This window comes from Dipodomys spectabilis, unplaced genomic scaffold, assembly GCF_019054845.1.
Source record: "Dipodomys spectabilis isolate Male_0828 unplaced genomic scaffold, ASM1905484v1 ptg000169l, whole genome shotgun sequence".
Lineage (NCBI taxonomy): Eukaryota > Metazoa > Chordata > Mammalia > Rodentia > Heteromyidae > Dipodomys > Dipodomys spectabilis.
Window position 1 is genome coordinate 8,376,288 of NW_024870846.1, and position 13,469 is coordinate 8,389,756.

At 58.9% G+C, this 13,469-nt stretch overlaps 2 protein-coding genes across 6 annotated transcripts in view; one reads left to right on the plus strand and one right to left on the minus strand.

Annotated features, from left to right (window-relative positions):
- The window catches only part of Znf236 (zinc finger protein 236), an 89,422-nt gene extending 85,031 nt beyond the window's left edge, over positions 1-4,391 (plus strand). For all 4 annotated transcript variants that reach the window (XM_042693505.1, XM_042693504.1, XM_042693507.1 and 1 more), the window contains exon 31: positions 2,901-4,391. In XM_042693505.1, the coding sequence (XP_042549439.1) occupies positions 2,901-3,022 (122 nt within the window). In that variant the 3' untranslated portion in view covers positions 3,023-4,391. The remainder of the gene's footprint in view (positions 1-2,900) is intronic.
- Positions 4,392-8,954: 4,563 nt separating this feature from the next.
- The window catches only part of LOC122119460 (myelin basic protein), a 72,364-nt gene continuing 67,849 nt past the window's right edge, over positions 8,955-13,469 (minus strand). For both annotated transcript variants that reach the window (XM_042693517.1, XM_042693519.1), the window contains 2 exons: positions 12,955-13,077; positions 8,955-9,488 (listed from right to left, as the gene is read on the minus strand). In XM_042693517.1, the coding sequence (XP_042549451.1) occupies positions 9,444-9,488; positions 12,955-13,077 (168 nt within the window). In that variant the 3' untranslated portion in view covers positions 8,955-9,443. The remainder of the gene's footprint in view (positions 9,489-12,954; positions 13,078-13,469) is intronic.

Here is a 13,469-nt window from a genome sequence, read left to right on the forward strand (position 1 = left end):
TTACACACAGTACACCTTACACACAGTACACCTTACACACAGTGCACCTTACACACAGTACACCTTACACACAGGACACCTTACACACAGGACACCTTCCAGACAGGACACCTTACACACAGCTGCACCTTACACACAGTACACCTTACACAAAGCTGCACCTTACACACAGTACACCTTACACACAGGACACCTTACACACAGGACACCTTACACACAGGACACCTTACACACAGTGCACCTTACACGCAGTGCACCTTACACGCAGTGCACCTTACACGCAGTGCACCTTACACGCAGTGCACCTTACACGCAGTTGCACCTTACACGCAGCTGCACCTTACACATAGCTGCACCTTACACACAGTACACCTTACACACAGTACACCTTACACACAGTGCACCTTACACACAGTACACCTTATACACAGCTGCACCTTACACACACACAGTGCACCTTACACACAGTGCACCTTACACACAGCTGCACCTTACACACAGCTGCACCTTACACACAGCTGCACCTTACACACAGTACACCTTACACACAGGACACCTTACACACAGGACACCTTACACACAGCTGCACCTTACACACAGTACACCTTACACACAGTGCACCTTACACACAGTGCACCTTACACACAGTACACCTTACACACAGTACACTTTACACACAGGACACCTTACACACAGGACACCTTACACACAGTACACCTTACACACAGCTGCACCTTACACACAGTACACCTTACACACAGTGCACCTTACACACAGTGCACCTTACACACAGTACACCTTACACACAGTACACCTTACACACAGCTGCACCTTACACACAGTACACCTTACACACAGCTGCACCTTACACACAGTACACCTTACACACAGCTGCACCTTACACACAGTACACCTTATACACAGTACACCTTACACACAGTACACCTTACACACAGTGCACCTTACACACAGTGCACCTTACACACAGTGCACCTTATACACAGGACACCTTACACACAGGACACCTTACACACAGGACACCTTACACACAGTACACCTTACACACAGTACACCTTACACACAGCTGCACCTTACACACAGGACACCTTATACACAGTACACCTTACAGTACACCTTACATACAGGACACCTTATACACACAGTACACCTTACACACAGCTGCACCTGACACACAGTACACCTTACACACAGCTGCACCTTACACACAGGACACCTTACACACTGTACACCTTACACACAGCTGCACCTTACACACAGGACACCTTACACACTGTACACCTTACACACAGCTGCACCTTACACACAGTACACCTTACATACAGCTGCACCTTATACATGGTACACCTTATACACAGTACACCTTATACACAGTACACCTTACATACAGCTGCACCTTACACACAGTACACCTTACACAGCTGCACCTTACAGTACACCTTACACACAGTGCACTTTATACACAGTACATCTTACACACAGTACACCTTACACAGCTGCACCTTACACACAGTACACCTTACACACAGTATGCCTTACACACAGTACACCTTACACACAGTACACCTTATACACAGTACACCTTACACACAGTACACCTTATACACAGTACACCTTACACACACACAGTGCACCTTACACACAGTACACCTTACACACACAGTGCACCTTACACACAGTACACCTTACACATAGTGCTCCTTACACAGCTGCACCTTACATAGTACACCTTACACAAATGCACCTTATACACAGTACACCTTACATACAGTACACCTTACACACAGTGCACCTTACACAGCTGCACCTTACACATCTGCATTTTATACACAGTACACCTTACACACAGCACACCTTACACACAGTACACCTTACACACAGTATATCTTACACATAGTGCACCTTACACACAGTGCACCTTACACAGCTGCACCTTACACAGTACACCTTATACAGATGCACCTTATACACAGTACACCTTACATACAGTACACCTTACACACAGTACACCTTACACACAGTGCACCTTACACAGCTGCATCTTACACAGTACACCTTACAGGAGGAAGAAACCTGATTTGGAGAGGCCATGAGTGGGGGTGTAGGGTTAGACCCCAGCTGGACGCCTCTCTTCTCTCCCCTCCTAGACAGGGTCTTGTGATGTAGCCAGGCTGGCCCGCCTGGTGACAGTGGTGCTGCTGGGACCATCCTGGGCTGACAGTGTCCACAGAACTTGTGGACACCCCTGTGTCCTCCGCACTCCAGGCTTTCTCTGCGGAGAAAGCGGTGGATGGGGCCGCTTTGGTGCAGCTCCTTCCCACCCTCTGCCTCCTCAGCACAGACCACGTGTGGCCTCAGTAGTCTTGGCTGGTCAGCGAGTATTGGTGCCTCCAGGGCTGACTGTCTGGAGGGATGTGTTCCGCACCTACCACTGCCCCAGCTCCTCCACACAGCCTAGCAGCAGGAGGGCTAGTCAGTACTCCGCCCTGCACGCGGGCCCATCAGGGTCGAGCACCGCACTGTGCCGAGCGTTCAAGGAAAGGAAGAAGCTCACTTCTCCCTGTAGGCTCCTTGCTTTCCTTTCTGTTGGAGAAGTCAGCTGCGTTGTTGACCTGAATTATTCATTGCTGGTCATGAGTTCACAGCCTTTACAGGAGTGGGCACGTGGAACAACACATCCTCCTTACCTGTGCAAGTGGTGGTGTGGCCGTGACTGTGGCAGGCAGACACGTGGCTGGGCTCGGGGTATCACTCAGTGGCGGGGTACACGGCGGGCTTGCGAAGGCTCCTCTCCCACAGAATGATTTACCTGGCTTTGTCCCTGGAGTGGCAGGGCTTCCTGTTTGTGCCCTCTCTGAGGCCTGCTTTCTCTGCTGCCCCAGGCACCCTGCAGGCCACCGCCGTGGTCCAGGAGCAGGACGGGGAGGAGCTGAGGGCCCTGCGTCTGGAGGAGGCGGTGCAGGAGGCGGCCGGCGAGTGGCAGACCCTCACCAACGTGTTCTGACGCCATGGTGGAGCCTGCCCGGAGCCTGCCCGGAGGACCGCGGCCGCGAGGGTTAAAAATCCACCACAAACGATGTTTAGCTAGACGATTATCTAAAGAATCATTGTCTGTCAGAGACTCACAGGAAAAACTGAGAAAGATGGAAATGTGTTGTCATTTGTCTACAAATCACTGAACTCAGGTACTACAATAGCTTCCTCTCCTCCATGGCCAGTGAATCTAGTTAACAGGAAATTAACTGGATCTTCCTATCATTGTAGTGTGATTTCTTTGTATTAGCAAAGACAGGAGTTAACAGGAAAGGTGTGTAAGGTTTCCTTTATGCTTTCTGTGATAAGAAGCCTTGCTTACAACGCATACGGCAGGTGCATGAAGTCCTCGGCAGTGTCATTACACACAGGGTGTTTCCACTTTTTATTCTGCAGTTCGAAGCTGGTAGCAACTGACTTTTATTCTACCCTAAATTAGTATAGCGGATGCCTTGCAAGATGGCTGGACCCATCTACCTCCTCACAGCATCTCACCCCTGGTTGGAAGAACGCAGGATCTGGGCGCTGGCAGGGTGGGGGCTGCCCCACAGCCTCGGCGGCGGGTCTTTGCTGCGTGGGGCTATGCAGGCCGTAGGTTGGATGCCTGCAGAAGCACAAGCCATACACTGCAAACAGGAAGTGGCAGGCATCTCTTGGGACAAGCTGTCCCTGTCCATCTCTGCAGGTGAAGGGTGAGGACCACAAGAACCCATGGCTTTTTCCTCCTCCCTAGAGACGTAAGTTTTCATTTCAGGGAGCTCTTTATTGTCACCAATGGCGCCACACAGGACCTGTCTCAAACCAAATCCCTCCTGTACTGGGCAGCGTGTGTGCCAAGCCCACAGCATTCCAAAGACGGAAGGTTCTCCACTTGGTGTTAATCCCCTTAAAACTATTTATATGTTCTATATGTAAATACATGTGTACATAGACAGCTGTATGGCCTCCATGTGGCTGAGTGGTGTATTTGTAAATAGCAGTGAGTCCTTGCCGTGGCACGCATCCGAGGCGGCTCTCCGCACACTCAGGCGGACTTGTGTGCGTTTTATTAATAAATGGATATCTTTTTCACTGTAACAGACAGCTGGGGTCTATTTTTTTCTGGGGATGATTGCTCTGTTTTCTCTTGTGGCCTCCTCCATTTCTGAAGAGCAGTTTTATTATGGTGTCCAGACTTGGTGCATCGCCACTGGGCCCTGCGGTGGGTCTAACCACATCGCTCACTTTGCGGTGGTGTCTTCTGGCATCTTTACCTAAGTAATGCTGGCAGTGACCGAAACATTTTTATGTACAATATTTAAGTCAGAAAGTTGTTAAATAAGATTACCTTTTTTCAAACAGCTTTGTGTACTGTATATTTTTTTTTAAGAAAATAAGAACCTTATTTGACCCCTCGTGATCCTAGACTTGTGTGAACCCCCAGGCCCCTAAATGTCAGCCTTCACGGGCTGTGGTCCTGTTTTCACAATAATTGTAACTGTGCAAGGGCTTTAAGCGCTCTGCTTTTAATGCACTTTTCTTTTATGATTGTGCATTCGGTAATTCAGAAGTGCTGGTTCATTTTCACGAAAAGAGTATCTCCAGGGTCGAATTTACTGGCATTTTACAAAGGTGGTGGTGTCGCTGGGTGGTCATTTTATGGTACGTGGAGCGTGGTCTCCGGTCGTCGGGAGGGGTCGTGTAGTGCGGGGTGACGGCCGGCTCGCCGCCTGCGGAGCGGGTCCTGCCCGAGGCTCTGCATTGTCTCTCCTGGTTGCTCTGACGAGCGCACGGCGGTGTTGTTCTGATCACTTCCGGTCCTAAAAGCTGCCTGTCCTGTGCGAAGCATTCCCAGGGAACTCGGGGCCGCCACCGCGGGTTCCCGCCCCGGGGTCCCCGTCTCTGCCCTGGGGTTCCCGCCCCGGGGTCCCCGTCTCTGCCCTGGGGTTCCCGCCCCGGGGTCCCCGTCTCTGCCCTGGGGTTCCCGCCCCGGGGTCCCCGTCTCTGCCCTGGGGTTCCCGCCCCGGGGTCCCCGTCTCTGCCCTGGGGTTCCCACCCCCGGGTCCCCGTCTCTGCCCTGGGGTCCCCGCCCCGGGGTTCCCGCCCCGGGGTCCCCGTTTCTGCCCTGGGGTCCCCGTCCCGGGGTTCCCGCCCCGGGGTCCCCGTCTCTGCCCTGGGGTCCCCGTCCCGGGGTTCCCGCCCCGGGGTCCCCGTTTCTGCCCTGGGGTCTCCACCGCGGGGTCCCCGCCCCGGGGTCCCTGTCTCTGCCCTGGGGTTCCCACCCCTGGGTCCCCGTCTCTGCCCTGCGGTCTCCACCGCGGGGTCCCCGCCCCGGGGTCCCCGTCTCTGCCCTGGGGTCCCCGCCCCGGGGTCCCCGTCTCTGCCCTGGGGTCTCCACTGCGGGGTCCCCGTCTCTGCCCTGGGGTCCCCGCCCCAGGGTCCCCGTCTCTGCCCTGGGGTCCCCGCCCCGGGGTCCCCGTCTCTGCCCTGGGGTCCCCGCCCCGGGGTCCCCGTCTCTGCCCTGGGGTCCCCGCCCCGGGGTCCCCGTCTCTGCCCTGGGGTCCCCGCCCCGGGGTCCCCGTCTCTGCCCTGGGGTCCCCGCCCCGGGGTCCCCGTCTCTGCCCTGGGGTCTCCACTGCGGGGTCCCCGTCTCTGCCCTGGGGTCTCCACCGCAGGGTCTTCGCCCCGGGGCCCTGCCTCCATCTCGGGGTCCCCACCTCCACTCTGGGGTCCCCGCCTCCTTCTCGGGGTCCCCGCCTCCGAGAACTGGTCGGAGGTACGTGTCGCACGTGGTGGGGACACTGGCCTTCGGGACGTCCGGGCCAAGTCCCCGCTGGGGCGTGGCTGCGCATGCGCAGTTCACCCCCCCCCACCCCCGCGGGGCGCGGGCATCGGGAGCGGGCTGGAAGCAGGCGGCGCCCCCAGGACTGGTACAGGGCCCGGCCGAGGTGGCGGGGCCTGGCGTGGGCCGGACAGCGGACCGAGGGACACGGTGCACACGTGTCCCCTGTGCGTCCCCAGTGCCACGTGGAAGTGCGTGCGCAGGCGCTGTCCGCACGTGCTGGCACGAGGCCGCGCGGGGGTCCTTGCTCTGCTCGGCCTCGCCTCCGCGCCCCGCCCCCTCTGCGCACGCGCAGTCCACCCTCGGGAGAGCCTTTCCTGTGCGTGGTTCATCTGCGCGCGTGCGCTTGCCGCGGCCGCCAGCCTGCTGGGGAGCGAGTGCTCTGTGTTCAGCGCGGCCTCCTGGTCTGTTTGCACATCAGAAGGTGAGTACTTAGTTCAGATTTGTATTGGAAATGCAACGTTGGGCCAACAGCCGCTGAGCTGACTCGGAGATAATAGAGCAGCTTTGTATTGTTTTCAGCCTCGGGCTCGGCCTGTGAGGCGGCCCAGCGGGCAGCCCGGCCCACAGGCTCGGCCCACCGACTCTGGCTGGCTTCGGAGTGCCTGCAGGCCCGGCCCACAGGCTCGGCCCGCGGGCTCGGCCCACGGACCCCGGCTGGCTTCGGAGTGCCTGCAGGCCCGGCCCACAGGCTTGGCCCAGGACCCGGCTGGCTTCGGAGTGCCTGCAGGCCCGGCCCGCGGGCTCGGCCCAGGACCCGGCTGGCTGCGGAGTGCCTGCAGGCCCGGCCCACAGGCTTGGCCCACCGACTCTGGCTGGCTGCGGAGTGCCTGCAGGCCCGGCCCGCGGGCTTGGCCCACCGACTCTGGCTGGCTGCGGAGTGCCTGCAGGCCCGGCCCGCGGGCTCGGCCCACCGACTCTGGCTGGCTGCGGAGTGCCTGCAGGCCAGTCACTGCGTGGACCTCAGCCAGCATAGCGGCGGGCTGGCCTGCGGCCCCGACCATCCATTACCTGTGCGGCCTTCTCTTCCTGTGTGTCACACCCTGGCCCGAGGACGCGTCCCGTGTCATCCACCTGTGAGGAACTAGGGCTGTAGGCCGCTGTCTTCACCACCTGCTGCCTAGTGCGCTTCCTTTGTAGGAGGCCTAGTTCTGCTGGCCGAGGGGTTCCCACTGCGGGGTCCTCCCGCCCACTCAGGATGCTTTCCCCAGTGAGCCTTGCAGAAGGGCCGGCTGCTGGGGAGCACCGGGTGTCCTTGGGTGGACACAGGATGGAGGGGGCAGCGCGTGTGCACCACGGGGCCGAGGTGCCAGGGCAGCCTTCTGACGGCTGGGCGTGGCTGCCTGCTCACCTCTGTAAGTTCACACGCCAAAGATAGCCTCTTTTCTGTGAGGCTCACAGGAAAGCTGCCAGGAGAGGACAGACTTTCCGTGCCAGTTGGAGCTCAGCGCTATGGCGCCCACAACCTCTGATTCAAGCAGACATGGGCGAACAAGTTGTATCTTAAATTGTGTCTGTATGGCTTAGGTGTAACGGTGCACGTAGGCACGATGTACGGATGCTGCGGTTGAAGGGGTCATGTGGGTTCTGTGCAAACACTAGGCCCTGTGAGTGCAGGTTTGGGCATGGGGTGTCAGTACCATGTGGGCACTGAGTGCTGCTGCCATGGCCCTGCAGGCCCCCCGGCAGTGAGCACGTGTTGGGATAGAGGCCCTGAACCTTACAGCCCACTCGGCCTGCATGCCACAACAGCCCCACCATGCCTGAGCCCCGCAACTAGGGGTTTTCAGTTGTCTCTCCCCTGCTGCGTTTGTTGGCTCTGTTCTACTTGAAGGAAAAGCTTCCTCTTCTCTCTCACTTGTTCTGGGCCTGTTGGTTTGAGCCGGTGGCTTCCTGTTTCACCTGGCTGCAATCTGTTAGCATCCTACTCACTCCTGCATGTGTCACAGGTCAAAATGGCACGGCATAGAGAGACTACATGCGCACCGCGTCCACAAAACTTTTTCCTGTTTGCTGGCAGTCCTGGCCCCGGTCCCCTCCCCTGACGAGTGTAGGCTCGGAGGGGGCTGTGGGGCGGCCCTGGCTCTGCCAGAGCATGCGCGCTCCTGTTACTTCCTGTGGTGTGGCTGTGCCTTCACCACACCCGCTACCAGCCAGGACATGCAATGAGACACCTGTGCAAACTGGGTTGCAAGTTTCTTACTTTATTTCAAAATTCAAGAACAGGGTGTGCTCCCTTGCCCCGCCGCACCGGGCTAGGGCTCCTGGAGAACAATTGGAAGGGTTTCATTCTGGAACCTGGTTCCACTTTTTTATGTTTTTCTTACTTTCACTGTTGATACTATGTATTAATGTGCATTACTTAGACCCATGCTGAACATTCAGAATTAGCAGGGGATTAACCAGGGAGGGGTCTGGGCATTCTTTGACAGGACCGGGGCTCACGCGCCGGTGCTTCAGAAGGTCTCTCGAAAACACGCCGAGTTGCAGGGTGAGTGAGTAGGTTAGGGCAGGGTGTCGGTGGGTGCTCAGAGCTCTTTTCCCCGTGGGGTCGGCCAGGCCAGCCCTGAGTCTGGGTTAGCGAGTCAGCGATGGGCAAGGCCTGATTCATTCGCTAAGGACGGGTGACGTCTAGGGGAGGAAGGGACTGTTAGCTCCTGGCGGGGGTTAGTGTGTGCTGATGGACACTGCCACTGCCAGCCGCCGCTGCTTACCCTGGCAAGAAGAGGTCACCCGAGAACTCCCACAGTCCCCATCTGAGACATGCCCTCTCCCTGGACTCTCCCTGGGCTCAGAGGAAACGGGGTCTCCGCTGTGGCTGCTCTGGCGGCCACCTGTTCACCCGCCGTGACCCAGCAGCCGCACGCTCGTCCCCAAGCTCCCGTTTCCTTGCGGGCCCCCATGGGCCCACGCATCCCTTTCCTGCCCTCTGCCACACTCAAAATCAGCCAGTGGGTGCGGGGGCTGCTCCCTGCGCAGCCCACTCCAGACTCTCACAGCTGCCCAGCCCACGCTCACGTACCGAAAGTCCCACTGTCAGCACAACCCCCCCCCCCCCCCCCCCCCCCCCGTGACTGTCTGATCCCGTTAGGAAACATAAGGCGCTGAGGAGAGAGGTCAGGAAGAAACAAAGCAAGCCTGGATCAGGACAGTCCCATGCCGTGTTCTCTGGTGCCTGAGTGGCCAGCCTGATAGCAGTGCCCACAAAAGCTGGGGAGGGGGTGTCGCACGGCAGAGTCCAGGGTGGGGTGGGGTGAACTCGGAGGGTTGTCTGTGCACTTGAGTCTGCAGAGACTGGACCGGGGTGCATCGGGGTGCTGTGCAGGGACCCCGAGGAAACGCAATCTTCCAGCAGAAAAGGACCGTGTGAACCATTTAGTCTTGATTTGCTCTGTTCAGATATTGGCTGGGGTGGTCAGGGAGGTGTTGTGGGTATGGCCCCCATGGCCCCCAGCTCCAGAGGTTAGGAAAGAGGGCATCTGCTCTAGCTAGCTAAGTGAGGCAGGGGATTAAGGTTTAAGGCAGTTATATTAAGAAGCAAAGGGCAGGGTTTCTAGGGACGGGGTAGGACTCAGCGCCTCGCCATGGGCGACCCCGAGCGGCTGTCTCTTCCACCCTGGAAAAGGAAGGAACAGATGTTAGCTGAGACCACTGCATCCTGTCCATCCATCCCGTGGGCAGCCGCTTCCCACACCAAAGTCCTGCCACGTCCTCCATGGCCATGTCCCGTCCAGAAATAATGCTACACGGAATTGATCCCTCGACTCCAGTTGTCACCTATCCCTTAGCAAGTATTATCTAAGATAGCGTACTGTAAGACCATGGCCCCAGGATGCAACTGGACTTGACTCTGGAAGCCTGCTGGAAGGCCACAGCTAGACCTGCCTCCCGGGTTGCTTTACTGAGTGCCTTAGTGCTTCGGCACTCTGCCACCCACAGATCCCTGCAACCCTGGGAGGCAAAGGCCATGTGTCCCAGGAGGCCTCCTGCTGACAGCACCCTGGGCCAAGTCCCCTCTGCCATCGACAGCCCACCTCACGGAGCCCAGAGGCCTGAAAGCCGTGAACTGACTTAATTTCCAGACAAATATGATTTGAAATCAAGAAGATAAGATGGGGCAATATGACAGAGAGGGACCCCAGGCTGCAAGGTGGCAGCCTGAAGGAAAGCAGCTCGGGGGACATTTGTTACAAAGCACGTCCACCATGCATGCCTGGAGAGCTGCCGGCACCTGGGCCGGCGGCTTGTGGACAGCCCAGGCAGAGGGGACCTCGGTCAGTTCAGGGCAGGTGCTGACATCACCCAGAGCCACACACTTCCCAGAGACCCCCATACTGGCAGGTGTGGGGTTGAGTTTTTGACACTCAGATTTGTCTCCGAACAAACCCGAGGTGTGGCTCCTGCGGACAGCAGGCGGCCCAGCCTGCTTTTCTCCACTTGCCTCATGGGTGTAAGGTTTTTCCTCGCCCCCCTTTCCTGGAAGTAACGTGCACGCCCCACACCCGTCCTGCAGAGCCCCCCGGCACAGGGCACTGGCCAAGGACACAGAGTAGCACCCCTTGGCACCCTGCCCACAGTAGAGTGCGTGCACACTGCTTGGGGGCCACGTGGCATTGGATCGGGCGTTGGGTCTGTGAGCATCTCTGTGGTCTGCAACCACATCATTGCCCACGAGCCAGGAAACCGTGGTGCTTTGCATGGCAGAAAACACACATAAGGTAAGTTGCATCCAACAGAAAACATCTAGGTTAAATGGAGTGGCTGGGGTGGGGTGTGCGACAGCCATTCTCGAAACCAAAGGCCTGGTGTCTGTTCTTGGGGAGTTAACCTTCCCTAGACTTGCACTCTCTGTAAAACTGTGCTCTTGGCCGAGGGAGTCAGACACTGGGATCACCAGCCTGTGACGGTGTGGCTGCTGTGGTGTGGATCTGTCCCTCACGTGGCCGTGGCTGCTGTGTCCTGTGTGCGTCCTCAGAGGCTGTCCTGTGGGAATATCCACCTGTCACCCCAGAAAGACAAACAGGAAATCTTCGCCGACTCGGCGCGCCACGGATGGAGTACGGTGACATTGTGGGGTTCGTGTCTTCCTGTCAGCCGATGGCTCCCATGATCTGCCCTCCTCACTGCCCGGCTCTGGGCTGGACTGGAAGCCAGAGGGCTGGGTGAGCCATTCCAGCAGGGCCATCGTTTGCTCTTGGCATTGGCAACATCCAGCGGGGAGCAGGCTGGCGGTGTTTGGAAGGAGGCATGAGAGCGGTGTGTGGCCTCTTCTTCCCGTGGGAGGGGAGGGGGTCATTGGCTTAGATGATGGTGGCACTGTGGCACTGGCTGTGGGGACGTGTGAGTGCCGGTAGAGCCTAAACCGGTTGTGGGAAAAGATGGCCAAAGGCCCCCAAATGGAGGGCATGGCGGGACGCTTGGCGCATTCAGTAGATCCAGGGCGTGGAGGTTGGCCTCTGTCCGCCCAGTGACTCCTTAGTCTGCCTCCGTTCTCCTGAGTCTGTGCCGGGTGGTTGGCACTTCGTCATCAAGACGCAGGGCGCTTGCCCCTCGGCACTGGGCACCTCCAGTGCCTCCGCCAGAGTGGAAGTGGAGGCGCCTCTTCCCAAGGACGCCTTCCTCTGGGGCCAGGCTGTGGTGACACCCTGCTGCCCTCCCACACCCATCCTCGCAGAGTGGGTCTGGCCCTGGGGGTGTCCCCGCCGCCACCCCGGCTCCTGCCCTTCTCTCCTGCAGGCCCAAGGTCGCTCGCTTCCAACCCCGACCCCTGATTACACATGCGCCCCTCCGGTTGTCTCTTCTGTCTCTCTGCTCACCTGGGCACCCGGGCACCCAGACAGCATGCAGGGGATGCTGGGTAAACTCCACTTAGTGGATGGCAGCCTGGGGGGTGCCCCAAGCTGTGGACACCACAATGCTGGCCTGACCACTGAGGACAAAGCTCCCCTGGGTCCCTCGTGAGGCCTCTACCTGCGGGGACAGGGGTGGCCTTAGTTGGCCCTACCCTGGTCCCAGGGACACGAGGCCTTGCTTCGGAGGATGCGTGTTGTGCCCCGGACACTTCACACCGTGTCTGACCAGGACTGGACCCTCAGGGGCTGCAAAAGGCCTTGGGTGGGCCTAGACGCCAGTGCCTAGCACTGGCACTCACACCTATAATCCTAGCTACTCCACAGGCCACAGCATGGCAATTCAAGGCCAGCCAGGATGGAAAAGTCCACTGGACTCTATAAGAATAACCAGCAAAGAGCCGAAAGTAGGCCTGGGATGGGAACACCGGCCAAGCAGGCAAGCGGAGCAAGCTCAGGGCCCTGAGCTCCGACCAGCCTGAAACGGGCTGAGGATGAGAACCTCAGGGGCCCGTGCACGGTCTGGACTAGCTCTGCCAAGGACCTGGTGCTAGGGAGGCCAAGGTGCAGGCTGGCGTGGCCAGGGCTGGCCCCGGTGCCCACTGACCCCGGCCTTGAGGCAGCGGGCCCCGCCCCATGCAAGGTGTCACAGCCGTGCCCCAGGGCGGCCCGCCTGGTGCACGGTGTCCAGGGACAGACATCTGAGCTCGTCGCGGGCTTTCTGGGTCCCCTGCACAGCCACAGCGACCCCCTCCCCTCTTGTCTGCTTGACTCCTGGCCATGCCTTGGGACTGCTCCCAAGTACCCCAGCAGAGCTGCCTCCGTGCCCAGCTGGGTCCTCGGCCGAGGCCTGAGGTCACAGCCACCTGAGGTCCACTCCAGCTCCAGACAGCTTGGTCTAGCCCAGCACCGTGACGGGGTACCTTTCTAAAATCCTCTTGCTCCACACTGACTCCCCAGGCAAGCCGGCACGGAAGGCCAAGGCGCCCCGCCCCTCGGGCTTCAGCTGGGGGCTGAAAGGGGCCGGGGGGTGGGACTGTTAGCTAAGCTTCTCAGAAATGAATCCGTTTTCTAACTCAATCAGTGAATGAATGAATGAAGCTTTTCCTCTTCCTGACCCCTGCTCTTGTGCTGGGCTCGCTGCTCAGCCCGGGGGTCTCGGCACGAGGCTGGAGACCCCGCCTCCCCGCGGAGGCGCCCTGGTGTGTCCCGAGGGTGAGGAGGTTACGTTACCAGCTTAAAGATTTTGGAAAGCGTGCCCTGGGCGTCGTAGGCCCCCTTGGGTCCCTTGTGAGCCGATCTATAGTCAGAAGCTCTGCCTCCATAGCCCACTCCTGGCTTCTGCCCCTCGGCCCCCTGCAAGAGAAGACCAGAGCTCAGAGTCCAGAGCAGCTGTCACGGGGACCCTGGCAGCACCTGTCCTGCCCGGTGGTGTAGGTGCGCTGCCTGGGCCGTGGTGGGGAGGGGGGGAGATGGAGCAGGCAGGCGCCTGTCCCTGGTCTACGGTCCTGAGGCCCAGGCTGGTTTCCCAGGTCCAAGCCATGGGGTGCAGGTGCCTACTGCCATGCTGGGAGTCTGTGTGAGAAGACAAGGCATCAGGTGAGTAGGGTCCAGGAGCATGGCCTGCACCCCACCTCTGGCAGCTGTGGGAGGGCACGTGGCCCCTCCCTGGGACCTGGAGCACGGGGTCCTGCCTTTCCCCAGCCCCTTGAGACAGAGCCACACACTTGGAGCTCTGCTCCCAGGAG